The following is a 26180-nucleotide window of genomic DNA, read 5'->3' as shown; positions in this document are numbered from 1 at the left end:
ATGTTTTGGGCCGAAACATTGCATCCTTACAGATGCTGCCTGGCCTGCTGTGTTCCACCAGCACCTTGTGTGTGTTGTTTTAATACATTCAACTATATTTTTCAAAGGTATAATGTTTTTTTTTAAATTGCGACTTCTCAGAGAATACAGTTATCATTAAACAATTCAACATTATTAAATCTCATTTATCTGGTATACTAGAAATATTACTTAAATGGTTAAGTGCTGATTCAGACACTCACCAGAGAATTGTCCTTGAAGAGGAGGTTTTCAGGTTTGAGGTCTCTATGGGCAATATTCAAGGAGTGACAGTGCTGTATAGCCAGTGCAATCTACACAAAATACAGTACAGATACTTGTAAATATTTAAGTAATCAAATTGTTAAAAAATCCTTAGAAGGACTGAAGGCACTGCCATTAACAATAAAATCAACTGTACAAGGGGTACACTTTTATGAAGCCACATATACTGTCTTTCCATTCTAAACACATTTCAACTATAGCTTAAAATCATAAACACAAAGTCTGCAGATGCTGGAAATCCAAGGTAACACGCACAAAATACTGGAGGAACTCAGCAGGTCAGGCAGCACCTTTGGAAATGAATACACAGTCAACGTTTCAAAGCAAGACCCTTCTTCAGGACTCAATAACCTTCCTGATTGAAACCTACCAAATATTGAAAAGCATTGAAAAAGTGGACATGGAGAGTATGTTTCTAATAGTGGGTGAATCTAGGTCCAGAGGGCACAGCTTGAAAATACAAGGATGTCCCTTAGGAACAGAGAAGAGGAGGAATTTCTTTAGCCAGGAGGTGGTGAACCTGTGGAATTCATTGCCACAGATGATTGTGGAAATCAAGTCATTAGGTGTCTTTAAAGAGGAGGTTTATAGGATCTTAATTAGTAAGGGCAAAGATTACACAGAGAAGGCAGGAGAATGGGATGGAGGGGGATAATAAATCAATCATGACTGAATGGTGGAATGGACTTGATCGGCCGAAGGCCTAGTTCTGCTCTTTTGTTTTATGGTATTATTGGCCCTGGATAACTGCAGAAAGGCATCTTTATTATTGTACCCGAATTCCCTAGCAGTAACAGCTAACATATCATCCGCCTTCTGAGTTCCATACCGTTTTTTGTAGTAGTGAGGCAAACAGTTAATGCTCCATAAAACACGATGGATAAAAAGCAAACTTTATTTGGGCACCAGTATACTGTAAAAACTGAATGACCCACAAAGCCAAAGCAACAGAACATCTAACCCTTCCGCCTGCAAAACTGGGTAAGTTGTGGATGGGTAAGAGGACAGTGGACCTGATTGGAAGACAAATCTCTCAGAAAAAGCAGTGAGGGAAAAGATAACGACTCTACAACATCCCAATGAGGATAGTGTGATAAAAATTGCTGACAAAAAGGCAGGATAATTCCATTCTTAAAATAAATGCATGTTCACCCTTTGATTAATTTAATGGAGATATGAAAGAAGAGGGAAACACATGAGGTACGTCAAGCATATGGGAAATGGCAGCCATAAAACAGCCATCACAGCAGTAGTAACCTGGCCAGATCATCATACGTTGCTAGTTCAAGAAATGATTTTTACAAATTAATGAGTAATGAGCTAGAACAGTAAGTTAAACATGAACTACACTTTAGGTCCTCCATGAGGATCATACCCTTGCTGTGATTTGGAGGCTTGTATGCCTGGAGTCAGGGCTTTACACTCTGGCTCTTGGTAGGATCACCACAGGTTAAAGGGCAGAGGCCAGACTAAGAGTGGTCCACCTGCCCTCCAGGTTTGGAGGTTAAGTTCAGGGCTAACAACTTGAGTGGTCAAACAAGACTGTTAGGGAAACTGCAATGAAGAATCCTTCTGTATCAGTGTGCAGCAGTATTCCTGGGTCTCCATCTGGAACTTGCATGACTGACAGCAAACTGAGAGGAAGCAACTGACACAATGAAGGAAGCCAGGATCACCGGTGGAGATGGAGGACCTTCACTGCTGCCCTAAACGCCAGTGGTGTAATGGTCAAAAGAAGAACACTTTAAGCGATGAGTATATATAAAGATGGTGGCACTAAACAGAGTATTTTCTTTGTCTGCCATGTTAGTTTACACCTTATAGAGGAGAGAGGGTCAGTTACGTGTTGACTTTAAGCAATTTGTGCAGATTCCAAATTTCCTTTTAGCAACACATTAATCTCTCCTTCTCCCAAAAGCTCCCATGCCACAAAATCTCAGTTAGGTATTACTTCTGCAACTTATTAAAGAGCATTCTTCCATCTTCTGAAGATAAAATGATGCACACCATGAAAGTAAAAGTCCAGTTTGCCCTTTGATACTCCTCAATATTGTCTAATAAAATAGGAATACTTTTATTTTCTCATCTCTATAAACATGAAAGGATCCTTACCTGTTTAGTAACCTGGCTAGCCATTTTCTCTGTAAAGTGCTTATGTTGACTGATTCTGTGAAACAGCTCCCCACCTTCCATCATTTCCATTACAATTAGCAGCCGAGCCCTGGAAATTGTTTCCAAAGTACAAAGTATTCAATTCAATGGAAATGTAATTATCTAACACTAAGATTTTGTACACTTTAATTCAGTATAAGGTGCATTTTGCTCAAAGGTATAACTACAATTCCCACAAATAATGAAATGACTCAGTTTACTTCATCTTAATGAGTGGCTGTGACTAAGGCGTACCTTGGACTGGATTCATGAGGAAACTGAACACTGTTAGCATATACTTCAATTATCTGGACAATATTGTTGTGGCCCACACACATAAGGTGATGTCGAACCTGCAAAATGATTAACTTGCATTAAAATCTAAGATGTTTAGTCATTTGTAAGAAAACAAGGCAAGAACGTATAATCTTTTCCTAGTACAGTATCAAACATTTTCTTTTATTTCCACAAAGCTTTATTATTAAACTTAAAACATAACTGAACCACTCATTGTAAAAATACAGTTCAAGTACGACTCCCCTTCTTTTAATCTCTCTATCTCTTGAAGTAAAGCAGTATGTTTCATTTGTTTTTATGACCATGTTAACTTACAGAGCATCTTTGTAATTCATATATTTTATAGTTCAAGATATCTTTGCTCTTTCACCCTACCAAGAATTACATTATAAAGTAGTAAATGGTCTACCCAACTCTTGTTACTAAAATGTATCACTTCACATTTATCTGTACTTTACTATACTTTTATTAATGTTGTTTTGTAATTTGTTGTAGACCTCCTATCCATTAACTACCCACTAACCTCTTGACATTATAGGTTATACCATAAATTTGGTCACCATTCACCATTTTAGGATTTCTGTTCTCAATTGCAAACACTAAGTTATTATAAATTGTGAACACCATATTTGTTTTAACAACAGATTTCATGGCATTATGCCAGTGATATTAAACCTGATTGTGATATCTCCTTCCAGCCATTTTTTACTGCTTTGTGTCTAATCAGGCCCTAATTTTACATTCTCTAACTTCACTGGTCCATGAAGGGGTTTGTTACCTTGAATATTTCATTCAGCATCTACTGCATTACCATTGTCTTCTTTTTCCATTTCCTCTTCAAAAAAATAAATGCAGTACGTGGATCAAAGCAAGACCTTTCAGTTTGAAATCCATGCTGACTATTCATCATTTTGCCTAAGCTTTCTATGTGTTAAGAGGCCTACAGAGAGCAGATGTGGGGCACAACCTCAGAATACAAGGCTGTATTTCCTTTAAAACAGAGATGAGGAGGAATGTCTTTAGCCAGAAGGTGATGAATCTGTGGAATTCATTGCCTCAGAAGGAGGCAAAATCATTGGGTATACTTAAAAGCAGAGATTGATGGGTCCTTGATTAATAAAGGTGTTAAATGTGGACGACCAATCACTGGGCATATTTAAAGCGGAGGTTGATGGGTCCTTGATTAGTAAGGGCATCAGAGGTTACGTGGAGTAAGCAGAAGAATATGGTTGAGAGAGTAATAAATTAGCCACGGTGGAATAATGGAGCAGGCTCATGGGGCAAATGGCCTAATTCATCACATGGTCTGAAGTTCAACTGTTCTTTTCTTTACCTTCCTATGACCATTAAGCAGACTAGTCTATAATTATCAGAACATATTCCGTTGCTCTTGTACTGTACATATACTATCCTAGCTTCTGCAAGTCTTCCAAGACTTCTAACAAATGATTTAATATGCATTAATGCTTCTGCTGTTCCTTCACTGATTTAAAAAAAAATTAAAATGGATTAAAATGCAATCTAGCCAGAACAACTCAAGATTGGTTTATTTAAAATATTTCCATATTTTATTTTCAATGCATTTATCTCTTCAGAATTCATTCCTGCTGTTCTCCTATGTAATCAGAAAATTACACTTGAAAGACCAGCACTCCTCTCAAGATTCTTACTTAATTTTACCTGGGAAAGTTGGCATGGGTTGCGTGCTGGGAGAAAGGATAGGCTTCCAGGAGCCTTAATTAGGGCTGCTCAGATTAACACTCCGCACACATCCACACTATAATTAGAAGGACTGCTTGTTCTAAACTCCTGCTAATTATTAGGTACATTACAAGCCTAAGAGAGCAATAAGAGTGTAAAAAACACAGGAGGTAGACTCAGCATTTATTCAGGAGAGACTGTTTATTTTTTATTATTTCATTAACACTACAAAAAGCTTGGCATGGCAAAATAAGTTTCTGATGCTACCTTTCAGCTGGAGGTTCACCTCTCCACCACCATGTAAAACCTAGTTAGGTATTATCTGAACTTCTGGTTATTCTATTTTTGTTTTAAGAAAGCTTAACTTGTGTTTAGTTATTTTGATCAAAAGCTACACAACAGTAAATAATCTGAATGCTACTGGAGTTTTGACAAAATTTTGCAATGAATGTAGCTGGTCTCTGTCTTCCCATTTCTTGATGAATGCATTTGGCGTCTCTTTATTTCCTATGGCAAGATCAGGTACACGCAAATTTGAAAATGACCTCAATTCATAATACAAAAACCATATTACAAGCACGTATCACAATATTTCATCGTACCATGTTCTAAGAGCCCAGCACTTGGGAATATTTGTTCTTCTGCTGTAAGGAGGCAATATTAAACAAAGTAGAAGAGAAACACAGCAAAATAGCTTGATCTCCTTTGCCAAGCAGATTTTAGTATAAGTGTTCTTCAGTAGTTATTGACATAAAGCTACATCTTATACATTCTTCAATTTCTCAAAAGGTTCTGCAGCTTTTAAATCACAATAGACTGCAAGTTGCACACTAGATCCAATTGTTCTTTAATTTCCAATGCTACAAATCAAGAGTGCAAGGAACCCTGATGTAAAAAATCTCAAATGGTGAGAATTGTGGTTCTTCTCGAAATGTTCCCAATGGAGTAATGATATTTCACTGTGTAGTTCTCACGGTTTGTGTGGTCTACTTGTTTTTGTGAACAAGCTTGTCCTTCTGCATGAATTCCAAGTTACATTAAATACATTTTAAAGGCATCATACCTACCTCATTTCTTGCTTTTGGACGGTCAAGGAGAATTTTTAGTGCAAAACGTTCTCCAGTTGATTTTTTCATGCACACACTAAAAATAAATCAATTAATGAATATAAATAAAGACAAATGGCAGATAATCAGTTAAATTCTGTATCCAACAAAACTAGAGCATCTTCACCAGCAGGAATGCAGCAGTTCTATATTTCCGAACTGCATAAGTTCTGGAACTTTATAGCCCTATTATTTGATGTATTTTAAACAAATAATATTAATAGACTCAAGATACAAAAGGTGTAATGCCAGAAGACAATACGACAAAAGATCAGAATTAGGCCACTCAGGCCATCGAGCTGGCTCCGCCATTCCATCATGGCTGATCCCGGGTCCCACTCAACCTCATACTCTTGCCCTTTTGCCATATCCTTTGATGCCCTGACCGATCAGGAAACAATCAACTTCCGCCTGAAAAATACCCACAGACTTGACCTCCACTGCAGTCTGTGGCAGCGCATTCCACACCTTCACTACTCTCTGGCTAAAAAAAAATTCCTCTTTACCTCTGTTCTTAAAGGTCAATCTTGAGGCAGTCCCCTCGGGTTCTGGATACCCTTACCACAGAACACATCCTTTCCACATTGACCCTACTAGTTCCTTCAACACTCAGAAGGTTTCAATGAGATCCCCCGTATTATTCTAAATTCCAAGAGTACAAGCCCTATGCTGCCAAACACTATTCATATGTTGACCCCTTCATTCCCAGAATTATCCACATGAACCTCCTCTGAACTCTCTCCAATGACAACGCATCCTTTCTGAGATATGGGGCCCAAAATTGTTGACAATATGTCAAGTGCAGCATGACTAGTGTCTTATAAAGGTTCAGCATCATTTCCTTGCTTTTACATTCCATGCCCCTTGAAATGAATGCCAACATTGCATTTGCCTTCTTTACCACAGAATCAACCTGTAAATTAACCTTCTGGGAGTCTTGCATGAGGACTCTCAAGTCCCTCTACATCTCTGATGTTTGAACATTCTCCCCATTTAGATGATAGTCTGCACTATTGTCTCTTTCACCAAAATGCATTACCATACATTTCTCAACACTGTATTCCATCTACCACTTTTTTTGCCCATTCTTCCAATTTGTCTCAGGCCTGCTGCAATCACATTGCTTCCTCATGCTACCTACCCCTCCACCTATCTTTGTACTATCTGCAAACATTGCCACAAAGCCATCAATTCTATTATCCAAATCATTGACAAACAATGTGAAAAATACTGACCCCCAACGAACACCACTGGCAGCCAACCGGAAAAGGCCTCCTTTAGTCTCAATTAAATGCCAGAATCTTTCATGTAACTCCATAGGATTTTATCTTGTAAAGCAGCCTCATGTGTGGCACCTTATCAAAAGCCTTCTGAAAATCCAAGTTAATGACATCCACTACCTTACCTTTGTCCATCCTTTTTAACAGATTTGTCAGGCAAGATTTCCCTTTACAGAGACCATGCTGACTTTGACTTATTTATCATTGGTCTCCAAGCACCCCGAAACCCCTTCCTTAATAACAGTCTCCAACACTTTCCCAACCACTGAAGTTAGGCTAACTGGCCTAAAATTTCTTTTTGCTTTCCTCCTTTCTTAAAGAGTAGAGTGACATTTGCAATCTTCCAGTCTTGAGGGACCATGCCAAATCAAGTGATTATTGAAAAATCCTGACCATGATCATGCATCTGTTATCTCTTTAGCAACCTCTCTCAGGACTCTGGGATGTAGTCCACCTGGTCCAGGTGACTCATCCACCTCAAGATCTTTCAGTTTGCCAAGCACTTTTTCCTTTGTCACTCCTGCTCTTTGACACTCATGGACCTCTAGCACACTGTAGTGTCTTCCGCAGTGAAGACAGATGCAAAGTACCCATCAAGTTCAACTGCCATTTCTTTGTTCCCCCATTACTTTCACACCAGCTTCATATTCCAATGGTCCAATATCAGCTCTCACCCCCCTTTTACTCTTTATATAACTGAAAAAAGGAACTTTCGACATCCTGCTTTAAATTATTTGCTGGTTTGCCTTCATATTTCCTTACAGCTTCTCATTAGTTGCCTTTTGTTGGATTTTAAAAGCATCCCAATCATCCAACTTTCCACTCACTTTTGCTACATTATATGCCCTTTCCTTGGCTTTTATGCAGTCCTTAACTTCCCTTGTCAGCCATGATTGCCTAGCCCTGCCATCTGAGAACTACTTCCTCTGTGGGCCATATCTAACCTGTGCCTCTTGAACTATTCTTAGAAACCAGCTATCTCTGCTCTGCTGTCATTCCCACCAGCATTCTTCTGCAATCCACTCTCTCATGCCTCTGTAATTCCCTTTATTCCATTGCTATGCTGATACATGAGACTTACGCTTCTCCCTCTCAAACTGCGTATGAATTCAATCATTATGATCACTGTCTCCTAAGAGTTCCTTTACATTAAGCTCCGTAACAAGTTCTGGGGTTATTGCACAACACCCAATCAAAGATAGCCTTTCCCCTAGTAGGCTCAAGCACAAGCTGCTCTAAAATGCCATCTCGTAGGCATTCAACAAATTCCCTCTCTTGTGATCTGACAACAAACGGATTCTCCCAATCCCTTTGCATTTTGAAGTTCCCCATTACAACGCCGGTCTTGTTGAACCCAAAATGAGGTGTTACATGACTCCTGCATTAACCATCGTTTGAAACTTTCAAATACAGTACACTTACAATACAGAGGATTCTGTGCAGCAAGGAAAAATTTGCTACAACAAAATGGAGCAATTTCATTCTAAGCTGCAGTTTCATATTTCTAGCAAAAACAAATCCTGTTTTTTTCCAATTAAGATCAGCAGCAAGGTTTTTTTTTCTCTCTCTTGCATATTCTCAATAGTTGCAAGAATTCTATGTAAAGCAGGGCAGTTGAAATACTTGTACAATAAAAGAGAGTTTGCCTGCAGCATTAAGAAGTCCCACTGATACATCTCAAGCCAGATGTCAAAAATGGTAAATAAAAGTTGCAATGAAGAGAGGGAAATAAAGTTAGTGGATTCCAGTTAATTGGGGTAGCCGCTTACTTGGAGCAACTTTTTAAAGAACATAAACTAATCAAGAAAATTGCTCGAATTCCCTTTGTTTATTTGGGACACTATGCTGCTTAATTGGGACAAGAGACTGTTGTTGAACAGTTCCTAACTAGTGTCAGTCACGTTAGACACTACATCCAGTTGGAATTTCTGTCTGCCAAAATGCCACCCTTGATGCAACCAATGGATGTGGGAAACATAAAAAATTTAAAGATGTACCACTGAAAGTTGGTGAACCATATTTTTGAAGCAATTGAAGAAAATCTACTGACATCTTCAACAGCCAAGGAAATGAGTGCAAAGTTTTATCTTTTGTAGGCAGTACAGTTTGTTAGTGATAGTTGGTAAGAAAAAAGCAGAACTGTTTTTTTACTCATCAGTTTCAAGCATTCAGGCTTAGAGATGCCAAAAACAGCTGGGAGTGAAAATGAAACCATTTTACTACTTTAGTAAGTTAGGAACTACAAAGAATTTGAAAGTTTTGACACTCAACTTGAATGTAATAATGAAGATGAAGATTTGGAGGTCGCAATCATCGAAAGCATTGTATAAAAACATTAAAGCGGCAATTATGAAGACAAGGAAAGCGATGAAGATGATACAAGTGGCCCGTTTTTTGAACGTTCGCTTTACAACAGCACGCTGTTACGAAAGACCATTAGTCCAAAGAAGATTTTCACTTTTATGAAAAGAAGATGCCTGCTTTATACATGTGTTTACCCCGAGAAAGACTACCGTGACTGTGAACCTTTGTGTGGGCAGTTGTGCGCGCATGGGAGACTTGGGCCAGCCACTTAACTGGGCGAAAATGTACTGGTCCTGATGTGTCCCAATTAACCAGAATCCACTGTGTATACTTTAGTACGTAGAGATTTCAGTACTGCACCAACACAAAAACGAGGGAATTGAGGCAACTTGCCACTGAGGAGTCTACCATAAAACAAAAGCCCAGTGAAGATTGGTAAGACTTGTGGTCTTTGTAGAAATTCTGAACATTTATACAGTGAAGGGTCTTGGCCCAAAATGGCGATTGAACTTTTTTCCAGAGATGTTGCCTGGCCTGCTGAGTTCCTCCAGCATTTTGTGTATGTTGCTTGGATTTCCAGCATCTGCAGATTTTATTGTGTTTGAGATTTGATTTTTATACAGTGAGGTATCAATTAATATCCTAGCCAATATGGTCCCTCTTGATATGGTGAGAAAACATACAAGTGGCTTACGACATGTGGGAGAAAAGTATTGCTCATTTCTGACATGTTAGTGGAGAACTTTGCTTCAATTCTAAATGAATAAATCTTAGCTTATTAAGACAAATCAATTATGTCCAGACCTGTGTTGTCATCTGGATTATTTTTAAAAACAGCCACAGTTGTACTAAATATGATATGGTACTACATCAGTGAAAGCAAGGACAAGAGCTTAAGTTAATGTGGATCAATATTTTCATGACAGGCAATTAAAAAATAAAATTACAAGATTATAATTTTGTAAACAACCTGCAGTCTCCCATTTGGGGAAGACAGATTAAATGGTACCCGGAGTTCTTGGACAGAATTTCAAAGTTGCCACTATTGGATTATTTTCATCATTCCAAGCATTTCTTTTGTCTGCATCCAGCAGCGCCTTTTGACACAAAGGCACTCAAAGCATTAGACTCAAACCTTTTAATGTCTCTCTATAACTGGTTGAAGTACGGTAATAAGGCTGGTATATTGTCTCTCTTTCTTGCTCCTCTTCATTACAATTCAGCATAGTGCAGGATATTTGACAGACGGTAAATGATATGAGCCAAGCTGTTCAATTTTATGACTAGGAATGAGCTCTTAGTTTTCCTGAGAGACTAGTGCTATTGCTTATCTGTAGTTCTGCCACAGTGACTAAGGAGAGATCATTCCTGAACCAGTGTAATTCTCACTGAATATTACTCAAAGTGCCTTGCTGCTTTCCACTTGAAGGGAAACCTCTCACTTAAGATTCCTCTGACATCTGGGCTCAGCCAAATGGTTGCACTTCATTGACGCATGAAGTACTAACTGAACGTTGACTTTTACCATGACAAGCAGGGACAGGAATCCGTCACAGAATACACACTGTCAAATCCTATTTATATCAGAAACTACAAAGGCATGCTTTTCACCATTTCCATTTCCATTTTCAGTAGGCATTCCTTTTAATTGAAAAACTAAACAAGCACATTCAATGCCAGCTTAAAGTTATCTACTTTCATCAACTCAGCTTGTGACCTCAAGTTTTCTAGATGGGCAACTGGATTCAAACTTCATAGAACAGTGGCTGGGTTGAGCTGTTCTCCAATCTTGGTGAATCGTTTGCAAGCGTTTCATCACTATATTAGAGATGTTATCAGCACCCTGTTCACTTGCGGTGTGTCCTCTGAGTGCTTGGCCTTTATATGCTTATCAATCAGTTGATTGGTCATCATTATGGAAACTCAATTGTTACATAGGGAGGGGGTCTCTAACTGATTGGTTGTGTGCCGAACTCTGTGTATTGACTGGAATTTTGCCCACATTGGCTTATAAATGGGTCTACATGCCTGTTTATAGAATTGTTTGCAGCAAACTGTGCTTCTAGCAATTCCTTAGCATGCCACATTTGCTTACGCCTGTTCATATAACAATTAATAAGGAATCTCTGTTGAAGTGATGCATTTTATGATTGGATAAATGTTCATAAAAGATTACACATTGGAAAGCTGCACATAAAAAGTAAAGCAATATAGTATAGTGCTGGACTCAGGCACCAAAAGAAAGGACCTACTGTGGAAAGAACTACCAAGTGCTAATGCCATCTGCAAATACCTGAATTAGCACAGAACAAAATCAGCTCTCATTAATAGATTGAAGAACGTATCAAATCAACCCAAATTAACTATGATGTATTAACACTATCATAGCACCAGTATTGGAGTATAAAGTTACATTGTTTGCTGTGTAACCAAAACTATGTAGTCAGCTTTGTGTTTGCTATTTGCTAGGTATGTATCCAATTTAGTAGGAGAATGAAAACCCTGTAGTGTCTCTGTACTATTGAACACATCAGTGACTTAAGAATGTAGCCAAATAAGAAGATAATGATGTGTTAATGAGAGGCTAGCCTGAGGCAAGGGATGAGGTAACACGTGGCCCAAAAAGTAGATTAGAACATGATTAAGTTAATGGGTAGAAACAATAGTGGGAAGTCGGGAGCTGATGTACTGGTGATACGCAACTGTAGACCAATAGGATATGCTAATGCAACTAAACCAGGAGATTGCTATAAAAAATGCTATGCACAAGGATCAGTGGGCAATCAGCGACTAGCTCACTGACTGTCTCAGCTTTGATTTGCAAATTAAAGTTTAACACTTCTTGAAGAATCTTCTGCATCTCCTGGTCATTTGTGGGGCACAAGAAACCACAACACCAGTGACCTGGGTTCAATTCTGGATTCAGCTGGGAGCTCAGAGAATTCGACCCTGTAGGTAGAATTTAAGCCTACCTGGTCAATACCTGTGGAGGTGGGGGAACTGCGCAGGCGCGAGTGACGTCAGCGTGGAGCGCGCACTTTAAAAGGCAGGACTTCTTGTCAGAGTGGTCATTTGAATCGGGAGCAAGTTACAGCTTGTGATTCAGCTGGGAGCTCAGAGAATTCGACCGTGTAGGTAGGATTTAAGCCTACCTGGTCAATACCTGTGGAGGAGGGGGAACTGCGCAGGCGCGAGTGACGTCAGCGTTGAGCGGGCAGCGGAGTCCGTGGAAGCAGAGTCCTGGGCTTTGGCTAAGTGGGCTTCGGCGTAAGGGGACTTCGGTAAGGCTGTGTGATTGCTCGCTGAGGGGTAGAAGGTAAGGTCGCTAGGTGCTTTTTAGACTTATTCTATTAATTCAGTTCAGGTATGGGGGAGACAGTCAGAGCAGTGGTGTGCTCCGTATGCAGTATGTGGGAGGTCAGGGTCAACACAGTTGTCCCTGATGACCACACCTGCAAGAGGTGCGTCCAGCTGCAGCTCTGATCAGCCAGAGTTAGGGAGTTGGAGCTGGAGCTGGATGAACTATGGATCATTCGGGAGGCAGAGGCAGAGATAGATAGTTATCAGGAGGTAGTCACACCAAAAAACCAAGAAGTAGGCAGATGGGTGACGGTCCAGAGAGGCAGGGGGAGCAGGCAGAGAGAGCAGAGCACCCCTGCGGCCATTCCCATTAACAATAAGTATACCGTACTGGATACTGTTGATGGGGATGACCTACCAGGAATGAGTTGTAGTGGTCCTGCCTCTGGCAGAGGTTGAACCCTCAACTAGAAAGGGGAGGAGGGAAGAGAAGAGAGCGATAGTTTTAGGGGATTCTATAGTCAGGGGGGCAGATAGGAGATTTTGTGGGGCAGATCGGGAATCTCGGATGGTATGTTGCCTCCCTGGTGCCAGGGTCCGGGACATCTCAGATCGGGTGCTGGCTATTCTTGAGAACGAGGGCATGAACCCAGATGTAGTGGTCCATGTAGGGACCAACGATGTAGGTAAGGTGAGTGAGGGGGTCCTGCTTAGGAGTGAAGCTGAAAGGCAGGACCTCCAGGGTGACAATCTCGGGATTGCTACCTGTGCCACGTGCGAGTGAGGCGAAGAATAGAATGATTATGCATATTAATACGAGGCTGAGAGCATGGTGCAGGAAGGAAGGGTTCAGGTTTTTGGCTAATTGGTCTTTGTTCCAGGGACATTGGGATCTGTTTCGAAGGGACGGTCTACATCTGAACCGGAGGGGTACTAACATTCCTGCAGGAGTGTTTGCCAGTGCTGCTCGGGGGGGTTTAAACTAGATGTGCAGGGGGCAGGGATCCAGATCCAGAGGGTTGGTCAGAAGGAGCATGGGGTTAAATGTGTAGAAGGTTTGGGTGATCTTGAGAAGGTCATCAAAATTCAAGGTGCAATTAGCCCGATGGAAGTTCAAGGAGCTGGGTTAGGTACAATAGACAGTGTTTTAAGCAAAGAGAGGAGGAATGGGCTAAGAATTCTATACTTGAATGCGCGTATTGTCAGAAATAAGACAGATGAGCTTGAAGCTCAGATGAAAATGGGGAATTACGATATTGTTGGGATAACGGAGACATGGCTGCAAGGGGATCAGGCCTGGGAATTGAGTGTACCAGGGTATACGTGCTATCGTAGAGACAGAAATATGGGAAGAGGGGGTGGGGTGGCCCTGTTGGTGAGGAATGAGATTCAGTCCTTAGCAAGAGGTGACTTGGGAACAAGGGAAGTAGAGTCTGTGTGGATTGAGCTGAGGAACAGTAAGGGTAAAAAGACCCTAATGGGTGTTGTGTACAGGCCCCCAAACAGTAGCGTGGATATTGGGTACGTTGATTAGGGAGTTAACATTGGCATGTGCTAAAGGTAATGTAGTCGTTATGGGAGATTTCAACATGCAGGTGAACTGGGAGAATCAGGTAGGTGCTGGACCCCAGGATAGGGAGTTTGTGGAGTGTCTAAGGGATGTATTTTTGGAACAGCTTGTGCTTGAGCCAACCAGGAACGAGGCTATTTTGGACTTGGTGATGTGTAATGAACAGGAATTGATAAGTGATCTTGAAGTAAAGGAACCATTAGGAAGTAGTGATCATAACATGATAAGTTTTTATCTACAATTTGAGAGGGATAAGGGCAGATCAGAGGTGTCAGTGTTGCAATTAAATAAAGGAGACTACGGAGCCATGAGGGAAGAGCTGGCCAAAGTTAAATGGGTGGATGCCCTGGCAGGAAAGACAGTGGATCAGCAGTGGCAGATATTCTTGGGGATAATACAAAAGATGCAAAAGCAGTTCATTCCAATGACAAAGAAGGATTCAAAGAGGGGGAAGGGGCCACAGTGGTTGACAAAGGAAGTCAGAGATTGTATAGCATTAAAGAAAAAGAAGTATGACAGGGCTAAGATGAGTGGGAATACAGATGATTGGGAAAGTTTTAAGGAACAGCAGATCTTAACTAAAAAAGCAATACGGAGAGAAAAAATCAGGTATGAGCTCAGTCTAGCCAATAATATAAAAGGGGATAGCAAAAGTTTTTTTAGCTATGTGAAGAGAAGGAAGATAGTTAAGAACAATGTTGGCCCCTTGAAGAATGAATTGGGAGAAATTGTTATGGGAAACAGGGAAATGGCAACAGAATTTAATGCGTACTGTAGATCTGTCTTCACCAGGGAGGACACAAGCAATCTCCCAGATGTATGGATGGGCCAGGGTCATAAGATATCAGAGGAATTGAGACAGATTGACATTAGGAAAGAAGCTGTGATGAGTAGACTGGTAGGATTGAAGGCTAATAAATCCCCGGGTCCAGATGGTCTGCATCCGAGGGTTCTAAAAGAGGTGGCTCAGGAAATTGCAGATGCATTGGTAATCATTTTCCAATGTTCCTTAGATTCAGGATCAGTTCCTGAAGATTGGAGAGTGGCTAATGTTATCCCACTTTTCAAGAAGGGAGAGAAGGAGAAAACCTCAGTCGTAGGGAAGATGCTTGAGTCCATTATTAAGGACGAAATAGTGGCACATCTAGATGGCAGAAATAGGATTAGGCCGAGCCAGCATGGATTTACCAAGGGCAAATCATGCTTGACTAATCTGTTGGGAGTTTTTTGAGGGTGTAACAAGGATGTTAGACGAGGGTAAGCCAGTGGATGTTGTGTACCTAGATTTTCAGAAGGCATTCGATAAGGTGCCACAAAGGAGATTGGTGAGTAAAATCAGAGCTCATGGCATTGGGGGCAGGGTTTCAACATGGATAGAAAACTAGTTGGCAGATAGAAAGCAAAGGGTAGCAGTGAATGGGTGTTTCTCTGACTGGCTGGAGGTGACTAGTGGGGTACCACAGGGCTCTGTATTGGGACCACAGCTCTTTACGATTTACGTCAACAATTTAGATGAGGGCATTGAAAACTATATCAGCAAGTTTGCTGACGATACTAAACTGGGTGGCAGTGTGACATGCGAAGAGGACGTTAGGAGAATACAGGGAGAATTGGATAGGCTGGGTGAGTGGGCAGATACTTGGCAGATGTCATTCAATGTGAATAAATGTGAAGTTATCCACTTTGGAAGCAGGAACAAGAGGGCAGAGTATTGTCTGAACGGTGTAGAGTTAGGTAAGGGAGAAATGCAAAGAGACCTAGGAGTCCTAGTTCACCAGTCAATGAAGGTGAATGAGCAAGTGCAACAGGCAGTGAAGAGGGCAAATGGAATGTTGGCCTTTGTTACAAGGGGAATTGAATACAAGAGCAAGGATGTCCTTTTGCATTTGTACAGGGCCCTGGTGAGACCACACCTGGAATATTGTGTACAGTCTTGGTCTCCAGGTTTAAGGAAGGACATTCTGGCAATTGAGAAAGTGCAGCGTAGATTCACTAGGTTGATTCCTGGGACGGCAGGGCTGTCTTACGCAGAGAGATTGGAGAGATTGGGCTTGTACACGCTGGAATTGAGGAGATTGAGAGGGGATCTGATTGAAACATTTAAGATAATTAAAGGATTTGATAGGATTGAGGCAGGAAATATGTTCCAGATGTTGGGAGAGTCCAGTACCAAAGGGCATGGATTGAGAATAAGAGGTCAGTTATTTAAAACAGAGTTGAGGAAGAGCTTCTTCTCCCAGAGAGTTGCGGAGGTGTGGAATGCACTGCCTCGGAAGACGGTGGAGGCCAATTCTCTGGATGCTTTCAAGAAGGAGCTAGATAGATATTTGATGGATAGGGGAATCAAGGGATATGGGGACAAGGCAGGGACTGGGTATTGATAGTGAATGATCAGCCATGATCTCAGAATAGCGGTGCAGACTCGAGGGGCCGAATGGTCTACTTCTGCACCTATTGTCTATTATCTAATTCTGCCGCTGTCTGTAAGGATTTTGTACATTCTCCCCGGGACCATTTGAATTTCTTCCAGTGCTCCAATTTCCTCACAATTCAAAGACATACAAGTTAGTAGATTAATTGATCTCCTGGGTTTAATTGGGTGGCACAGGCTCGTTGGGCCGGAAAAGCCTGTTACTTCTCTAAGTAAATAAACTTACTTCTATCAATGTGAAACCAAGGTCAATAATCGCCTACAAAATTCAATTAACTCTTTAACAAACTACATTTCTAAAATTGAGGCTCATTGTAAGCAAGGAATGAATCATATACAAAGTGGTCTTAGTTTACTTCAAGTGGCATTTAAATGACATGTCAATGTAACTTTGAACATGGGAACCCTTGCAACAGTATAAGCATTTGTTTTGCAAATTTTCCTTAGGCAATCGGATGAATGCCAAAAATTTAAATGCCTTATTTTATCTATCTTTCCATTTTGAATGATGGGTCATTCCAATCTTCGAAGAATTATTTTGAATAACTCTCACATGCCTGCAATAGGGCTGCTGTAAGTCCTTACAATACACATGAAAGATGAACTGCTATTTAAATTAATTTTGCCAGAGTATTTATAACAGGACTAGGCCAAAGAAAGTGAGATTGCGTTTGTTGGGCGGGTGGACAAATGGAAAGGCAACCCTGTTATTTGAGCTGCTTCTCGTTACTGGATAAGAATTCCTGCTGGGATTAATTAAAACAGGAAGGATAAATGAGGCTTGGCTGTGATGCATCATAATCACCTTGGAACAAACAATGTACAGGCTATTAATGCTCAAATGTTTGTGACTGGAGGGCTATTTTCATGTCAAACAGAAAATTGCAGGACAAAATTGTTGCTGCACACTTGTTGATGGACACTTCTGCACACAGAAGGTGCTGGTAGATAGTGGCTGATGGGCATTCATAGCGACACTAAAAAAAAAGTCTGACATCCAGTTGCCAGCGGATTTTGTGAATGTCAAAGGATCAAGATTTGTATTGGTGTTAAAGAGTCTGATGCCAGCTTAAAGTACTTAGGCAGAATAGACATCCATTTTGTTCTTTAATTTTATCTTTAAGGACAACTCCCAAACACTCTTTCCAATTGCCCTCAGCCTACCCCTTCACCTACCTGATCCCGTTGCACTCTCCGAACCAATAAGCATAAGGTGCTCTCTTTGAAACATCCCCCATCCACAATGCACAGTCTTCTCCAATCTTCTCAATCCCATGATCCACTGTCAATCATTAACACAAGAAAATCTGCAGATGCTGAATATCAAAAGCAACTCACACAAAATGCTAGAGGAACTCAACAGGTCAGGTGGCATCTATGGAAATAAACAAACAATTGATGTTTTAGGCAGAGACAGTGAAAAAGGGTCTCAGCCTGAAACATCAACTGTTTACTTCCACAGATGCTACCTGACCTGCTGAGTTCCTCCAGCAGTTTGTGTATATCTTTTTATATTATGAACCTCTCTGGTACACCGACCATTTCCCCTCACAGTACTATTCTCTCTCTACATCCTTCCACTATACAATTCTTCCAGCTCCACTCACCATCAGCAACCGACCCACCACCTCCGTCATTCCTTAAAACCCTCTCTCCAACAATAATACCCCCAAAAATCCAAAGCCAACTCCGCCGGACTGGATGGAAGAGATCTACAGTGAGATCCAATGGCCAGCAAGGCAGTATTGCAATGCTCTGCAGAAAGCAAAGGGTATGATAAAGCACAGAAGTCATGGCCATCCACTGCAACCCAACCATATGATAGACAGGTATCTACAAAAATCAATTCCTTTCAATCAGGTGTGCTTTGTTCATTATTCAGTTCTCACATTGCTTTGTGAGCAAGGTCCACATTTAGTATAGTAGCACATCACCACCTATTTATTCCCCTCCATAGATGCTGCCTGACCTGCTGAGTTCCTCCAGCATTTTGTGTGGATCATAACAGATTAATTTCCAACTTTGGTTGAGCTTGGCAGTAAGTGAAATACTAAAAATGACCCAATAACCACAACATTTTAATTGCTGAGTAGGGCCTGGGCTTCATTCTGATAAGATGGGGTTTCCTTCAAACCATGCTCATAACTACTAATGAAGCATTCTTGAAGAACACAGCCCATTTAAAGCTTTTGAGACTTCATTCATCCATCTGGTATAATAACTCTGAAACATTTAAATGTGGTTAGTTCCACAATCTTATCCAAGGGAATAGAACCAGAAAATGCTCAGCAAATTTCTCTATGGAGAGAAAACCAGATTAACATTTAATCATGCTGAATGTTGCTTCTCCTTCCACAGATGCTTCCTGGCCCACTGAGAATTTTCACTTTCCAACTTTCACCAACCCAGTAACTGCAGTCTTTTTTGCCTCTCATGCAGGTAATGCAGTTGCGTACAAATCTCATTGCAACAGAAATACAAATCACCATGGAATGAGGTAGTTAGAGAGAAACTTTTTCCATTTCTCTTATGTAAGAAATTATGAAATGAAAAGAAGAAAATATGAAGATATTACATTTCCCTGAGTCAGTTAACACTTATTCAATCTCCTTAGAGTGGAACAGAACTCTTGAAATAAAAGCAACATGCAGACTATAACATCACAATCAGTGAGTTATTTTGTCTTGTTAGTCTCCTCTTGTGGCATGTTGAATTGTCAGGTGAACAATTAACTCCCCTTTTGTTGTGGAAAGGGGGGAGGAGAGAGAGGGGGGAGGAGAGAGAGGGGGGAGGAGAGAGAGGGGGGAGGAGAGAGAGGGGGGAGGAGAGAGAGGGGGGAGGAGAGAGGGGGGAGGAGAGAGAGGGGGGAGGAGAGAGTGGGGGGAGGAGAGAGTGGGGGGAGGAGAGAGTGGGGGGAGGAGAGAGAGGGGGGAGGAGAGAGAGGGGGAGGAGAGAGAGGGGGGAGGAGAGAGTGGGGGGAGAATGTGGCATGTTGAATTATTGGGTTGCAATTCATGGTCTCTCTTTGGGGACTGCTATTGATGGGAGCTGGTACTTTCTGCTGAAGTAAATGGGGGAGGGGAGGGTTGATGCTTTGCTGCTGCTTGTGCATGGGGGGGTGAAGGGGCTTTGGGGTTCTAATGTTTTACTGGCATTCATTCTTTGGAGTTCTCTTCTGTTTTCGTGGATGTCTGTGAAGAGCAAGAATTTCAGGTTACATTCTCTGTTAGAAAATGGAACCACTGAAATATGAATTTCATGGAAATCCACTAATGCACAACTATTCTTAATCCTCTGTGCAGGCAGGGGCATGGACTACATCAAAAATCTGAGTAGACACCAAGAGTCCAGGATCTTCACACATAATATCTCAAGAATAACTAAAGTAACAGAGGTAGAGAATGCAGGATAATAAATGAGTTTCTGCAGAATTCATTTTTGTGTTTCAGATAGGCATTAGAAGTGAAGCTTGAAGAGTTTGTGATCCAGCATCTGCCTCCTATTCTGTGCACTTGGTATTTTGGTACAACAGAGAAGAAATTTTAAAATGAATAGTTAATGCTTTCACATCACCTCTGACATAATCAATTACCTCATTTTAAATGAAAGAGCAAAGGAAGTCCCAATTTAAGTACAAACAACAGTATCTCAAACTAATCACACAGTCACTGGCAGTCCCTTTACACTGTAAAAAAAATGTCAGACACCACTCATTGTTCTTTATAAATCTTATTATAAACTGTTTAGTGGGCAGGGTACAAACTTCAGTCATCTTCAATTATGTACTACTGAAATTCTAAATGAAGCTATTATCTCATGTGAACTCTGATCAAGTCTGCAGCCTCCAAAAACACTGCACAATGAACAATTGCATCTGCCTTTGATTTTCTTACCGTACAGGCCCACTGATCCCAGCTCCTAGTTTCTGGGTCCAGTTGATAGCGTACTCATCTAATATGGAAGACTCCTGTGAAGGAAGAATATCTGTTAACATCAAATAACAACTTAGTTCTCCTCACAGAGGCCAAACTATTGCAGATCAGCTTTAATCTAACACTTCCATTGTATCGTTCAAATCAACGTAGAAATCACTTTAAAATGAGTGATGCATCTTAGTACCCAAAGCATTATGATTATCTTCACCACCGCAGAGTGAATAAAAACAATTTTCTAACTCTTTTACTGTTATGTCATTAATCTTTTGTGTTTTCTATTATATAGTTTAAAAACTGTCAGAAAAATACAGCAACATGGAGCTTTGAGACTGGCAAGTCCAAGGGAAAGAATTACAAGGCAAGAGGGAGGGTACTGCATTCAAGGTATCAAGGTTGTTAAGCAATTAAGTACCAATGTTTGGGAACATAGTGTTAACTAGAGTTAAAAAATTTTAGCTGGAGCAAAATAGTTTGGCTCAAAAGATAGTTTGAGGGTTCTAACCTGTAAGATTTCTAGGACGTTTAACACTGGGGATAAAAGATAGAAGATCAGCTGACTGGCAGGAGGCAAAGAGTGGGAATACAGGGGCCATTTTCCGGTTGGCTATTGGTGTCGGAACCTCTTCTTTTCACATTAAATGTCACTGATTTGGATGATGGAATTGATGGCTTTGTAGCCAAGTTTGCAGATGAGATATGAAGATAGGTGGAGGGGCGGTTAGTGTTGAGGAAACAGAGTCTGCAGAAGGACTTGAACAATTTAGGAGAATGGTCACAGGAGTGGCAAATGGAATAATGTTGGGAAGAGTATGGCCATGCACTTCGATAGAAGGAATAAAGGCATAGACTATTTCCTAAATGATAAAATTTCAAAATCATAAGTGCAAAGGGACTTAGGAGTCCTTGTGCAGGTTTCACTAAGGTTAACTTGCAAGTTGAGTCAGTGGTAAAGAAAGTATATGCAATGTTAGCATGCATTCCGAGGGAACTGGAGTATAAAAGCAAGGATGTAATGCTGAATCTTTATAAGGTGCTGATCAGACTGCACTTACAGTATTGCATAGAATTTATTTATTTAAGACAGCAGTAGGGTAACAGTGGCTCTAGGCCTGTACTTGCTGGAGTTTAGAAGAATTGGAGGGGGGGGGGGATATCTCATTGAGTCCTATCCAATATAAAAAAGCTTATCCAGAGTGGATGCAGAGAGGATGTTTCCTATAGTTGAGTCAAGAACCACAGGGCACACACTCAGAATACAAAGCTGTTCCTTTAGAATAGAAAGGAGGAGGAACTTCTTTAGCCAGAGGGTGGTGAATCTGTGGAATTCTTTGCTACAGACAAAGTAATTACTTTGAGGCCAAGTAATTACGTATGTTTAAAGCTAAGGTTTAAATGTTACCAATAAGTAAATGAGTCAAAGGTTATTGGGAGAAGGAAAGAGAAAGGGGCTGGGGGGGGGGGGGAAGGGAATAATAAATCAGCCATGATTAACTATTATGTAAACACATTGGTCCTGAACTTGATTCTGAATGACCTCCTTTCATGCTCAACCACAGATTTTCTTCTTTTGCCATATTTTGTTTTGTATAGAAATCAGCCAATCTCAAATTCGAAACTTTAACTTCCAGTCTATCCTTGCCCTTCATCGTATCTTGAAGGTTAATATCTTTATGGTTATGATCGCTGAAATGTTCTCCCAATGACCTACCAGTTGGAGATAAGAATACATATCATTTGTTATCAAATGCGATGAGCCAGAAGTTTTTATATTAAAAGATCTCTTTGCTAAGCAAAGGGATTGGTGTATGTATCAATCATAGAGATGCATCTGTTATAGTTTTTTGGTGCCTTTAAATTACAGGCTTGGAGGAAATTGCTCCCCTGGTGATAAAGTATCTATTAGAACAACCATTATAAACTGGTTAAAATTCCATTATTAAGGATCCTCACCATCCAGGACATGCCCCCTTCTCATTGCTACCACTAGGAAGGGGGTACAGGTGTCTAAAGTCACAGACTCAAAGTTTTAGGAATAACCTCTTCCTCTTCACTATCAGATTTCTGAAGGGACCTTGAACACTACCTCACTATTTACTCTCTTTTTGCACTACATATTGATTTTTAATACTTCTTTGGAACTTATGTAATATACTGTACAGCTACTGCCACCAAATAAGTCTCATGACATATGTCAGTGATAATAGAAGCCGATTCTAATTCCAGGGGCTATGACCTCCCATCATTTAGCTTCAAGGTCTAAGTTTATATTTTTATGTCAAGAGGTACAATAAAGTGTTTTTTTTTCTTTTACAGCTGTTATTAAGGATCAAAACTGCTTCCTTCTACATTCTACATTTGAGATTTCCCATCACATTTCTACATTTCCCATCAAATAGCATTTCTTAATGTGCATGTTTCAAGTTGAAATCCTGAAAGAGTAATAATACATCACTAATAAATATTAGGGAAAACCCTCAATGATAAATTTTGAACTTGCATAAATTAGGAACTGTCAGAATGAATACCTGAATTTGAAAAGAAACAAACTGGCACTGCTATCAATTCAGTACAACTGGAAAAGGGACAACAGATGAGAGGCCTAGTTCACCAAGAAAATAAGCAAAAGCAATCATGATTTTATTTTAAACCATGAGAGCTTTCTTTGACTAGAATGCATTCCATACATACCACAAAAATTAGGAAGATCAGGCAAAGAACAACAAGAAATAAAAAGGGGTTCCAATTCCCATGTCTGTTTTCCTTCTCTCAAAAACTTCCTTGGCAGAAGAGGCTTGTACAATTTGTGTGCTTGCACTTTTGTCACTTTTCTGGTCAATTTAGAAAAACAAGCACATCTGGAGAGCTTTGGATATGCAGAAGCTAGATTTAAAACTTAAGTAAATCTCAGGATTGTATATGGTGACAGTTATGTAGTTTGATAATAAAACTGACTTTCAACATCTGAATTTTGAAATTGCACCTCAACTCAGAGTTGTCAGAATTGACAGCTAACTATTTAAAAGTTAATACTGCTAACATCTGAACAATGGGGAAGGAGGAGAAATTATTATTGGGGGAACTGCTTCTTTTCACCAGGGGCCACACAGAAATACTGAAAAGGAAATATGTCTTGTGGTGACATATTGTTGGAACTGTTATAAATTGTGAAAGAAGATTAGGAGACAAAAGTTAAGGACCAGAAGAATAAGAAGTGAGAGCAGAGGGCTGGGAAATGAAGCTTTTCCAGAGTTAAAGCAGAGTTGCTACGGTAAAAGATTAGCCATAATATTAAAGAATGACAGATTCAAAATGACTTCTGCTTCCTTTTTTATGTTTGAGACTGAGGACTGAACTGAACATTCCTAAATGGTAAGAAGGACCCTGTGGCTTGATGTTTTATATCTTGTGTGTTTTTCACTTTCTCATTTTTTGTGTGTTGCGTGTTTGATGTTTCCTTTGAACAGCTTTCATGGTGTTTTTTTTTTGGTTTCTGGCGGTTCGTGGGAAGACAAATCCATACTTTGATAAAAAAACATACTTTGAACCTTTGAGAACCACATACTCTGCGTAATGCAGAGATTCAACATAATGTATTTTCTCACCACAAAGACATAGTTATTTCCCCTAGTGCAAACATTTAAGAACAGATCTCACTGTTGCAGCCAGCTTGTCATCTACCATCCAATAAATCATAAAATATTATCAATCCAAAAGACAACACCAATATTTAAAGGCATCAGAAATGGCAAATGATGCAGACACCTATGTTTTATTTTAAAGTAACAAATGAAATACTGAACACTGATATGTCAATAGTTTATCCTTTTTTACAACTCAACTAGATACAAATGTGAGAATTCTCAGAATCAATGCCACTTGTACGTGTGCAACAAAATAAAAACTCTTTTAAATATCTTATTGCTAACAAATGCCAGAACGGTGCCAAATAAAGTCATCTGCCCTGCAATTTAATAACATACCAAAGAAAAGTATTTACAGCTTACTAACGACTCTTGACGACTAAAGAATAATTTGTCATAAGTCTTTTAAAGTCAAATGATTGCTAATGTATAGAAAGGTGCTGGAAAAGAGCCAGTAACATCTTGAAGTAACATCACCCACCCTGCTCATGATCTGTATGTCCTACTCCCATCAGGAAGGAGGCTATGTACCATCCACACCAGGACCACCAGACTCAAAAACAGTTATCTTTGCCCAAGCAGTAAGGCTGATCAACACTTTCACTCACTCATCTGCCCCCCCCCACCACTAATTAATCATTTCCTGTCAGTCACCTTACCTAAAGACACTCCTGTCAAGAGTCACTTTAACAATCATACAACCAAGCTATCTTTCTTGGTACAGTATTCATGGTGGGGTTTTTTTTTGCTGCATTGGAGCCAAAGTAATTTTATTCTGCTTTATACTTGTGTACTGGAAATTACATTAAACAATCTTGAAATCGTGTGCTGCCAAAGGATTAACTGTTAACAAAGTTGAGACAGCTGAAGTCAGGAAAACCAACTCTTGAATATGCTACTTTCAGCAACATAAAATCTGATCATCTAAGAAACTGTTGTACATAAGATTAAAGTTATTCATGTAAAAAACACTCTTCCCACTTCCCCTGTTGAAGATGTCATGGGGTTCCATAACTCAGCCAAGTAGATAAGTCTTTTTCCCCACGTTAACTGGTTCTACCTCGAGAAGAGTAGGGCAATTTACCCTAATAAAATAATGGTTGTTGGAAAAACGAGTTTAATTGGACCGCATTTTTGTTCACAATTCTCGAAATCAATGTGCAATTCTGGTAGTATCGGGTCCCCTCCGAGAGTAGTTTGACAAAGGAAAGTAATGTATTGAGCGTAACCACATTGCATTTAAACATCAACATGCAGTGACTGTCTGCGCCTAACTAGCGATTGCGCCTTCAACCCCCACACAAAAAACGCGCACCGAAGCCATCGCTTTCCATACATCAGACTCTTACCTTGATCACTCTGTCTACACCGTCCTCGGACATCCTGCCGATGCGGGCCGGAGGAAAGGGGGGGGGCGGGAGCAGAAGAAAAGGGAGAGGGGATGTAGAAAGCAGACGAGGACTCACAAGGTGGGGTGGGGGGGGGGACAGAGCAGGTTAGTGGAAGGAAGAGGACAAGGCCTGGGGAGAGTAAAGGGTAGGGAAAGAGAAAAATATTTTTCCCTGTTTAATCCAGCTCGAAACGACACTCGGTAAAAAAGATCATCAAATCAAAGGCCTCTCCATCTCTGGCAACGATAAAGTAGCGTTCTACGTTATTACCCTCGCCGGCTACAAGGATTCCCATAATCCACGGTCCGCCATTGTTGGCACTGCGCATCTTAACGAACAGCGCATGCGCCATCGCCCGGCATAGTACGTCCTGGTTAAACGTCACAGCGTCCTCGGTTGCCAAGGACATTTGTCATGGGGGCTGCCGGGATACCTCACTGCTGTCGAATCGGCCGCTGAATTTGTGTTTGATTTTCCCGCTGCAGGTAAAATAGTGCTCCAACCTGATGCAGGTAAATAGTGCTCCAACCTGCCGCAGGTTAAATAGTGCTCCAACCTGCCGCAGGTAAATAGTGCTCCAACCTGCCGCAGGTAAATAGTGCTCCAACCTGCCGCAGGTAAATAGTGCTCCAACCTGCCGCAGGTAAATAGTGCTCCAACCTGCCGCAGGTAAATAGTGCTCCAACCTGCCGCAGGTAAATAGTGCTCCAACCTGCCGCAGGTAAATAGTGCTCCAACCTGCCGCAGGTAAATAGTGCACCAACCTGCCG

The 26180-nt window shown here is 40.6% G+C and overlaps 1 protein-coding gene across 1 annotated transcript in view; it reads right to left on the bottom strand.

Annotated features, from left to right (window-relative positions):
* Positions 1–25782, bottom strand: part of mapkapk5 (MAPK activated protein kinase 5) — a 44467-nt gene extending 18685 nt beyond the window's left edge. Inside the window, exons 1-6 of the mRNA XM_059987971.1 lie at positions 25369–25782; positions 20337–20410; positions 5520–5595; positions 2710–2807; positions 2416–2524; positions 243–332 (exon numbers count right to left, since the gene is read on the bottom strand). Coding sequence (XP_059843954.1) covers positions 243–332; positions 2416–2524; positions 2710–2807; positions 5520–5595; positions 20337–20410; positions 25369–25401 — 480 coding nt within the window. The 5' untranslated portion in view covers positions 25402–25782. The remainder of the gene's footprint in view (positions 1–242; positions 333–2415; positions 2525–2709; positions 2808–5519; positions 5596–20336; positions 20411–25368) is intronic.
* Between the last annotated feature and the right edge of the window lie 398 nt (positions 25783–26180).

The sequence above is a fragment of the Hypanus sabinus genome, chromosome 13 (genome assembly GCF_030144855.1).
Source record: "Hypanus sabinus isolate sHypSab1 chromosome 13, sHypSab1.hap1, whole genome shotgun sequence".
Taxonomy (NCBI): domain Eukaryota; kingdom Metazoa; phylum Chordata; class Chondrichthyes; order Myliobatiformes; family Dasyatidae; genus Hypanus; species Hypanus sabinus.
Note: the sequence above shows the minus strand (reverse complement) of the source record. Positions and strands in the feature narration are given on the sequence as shown.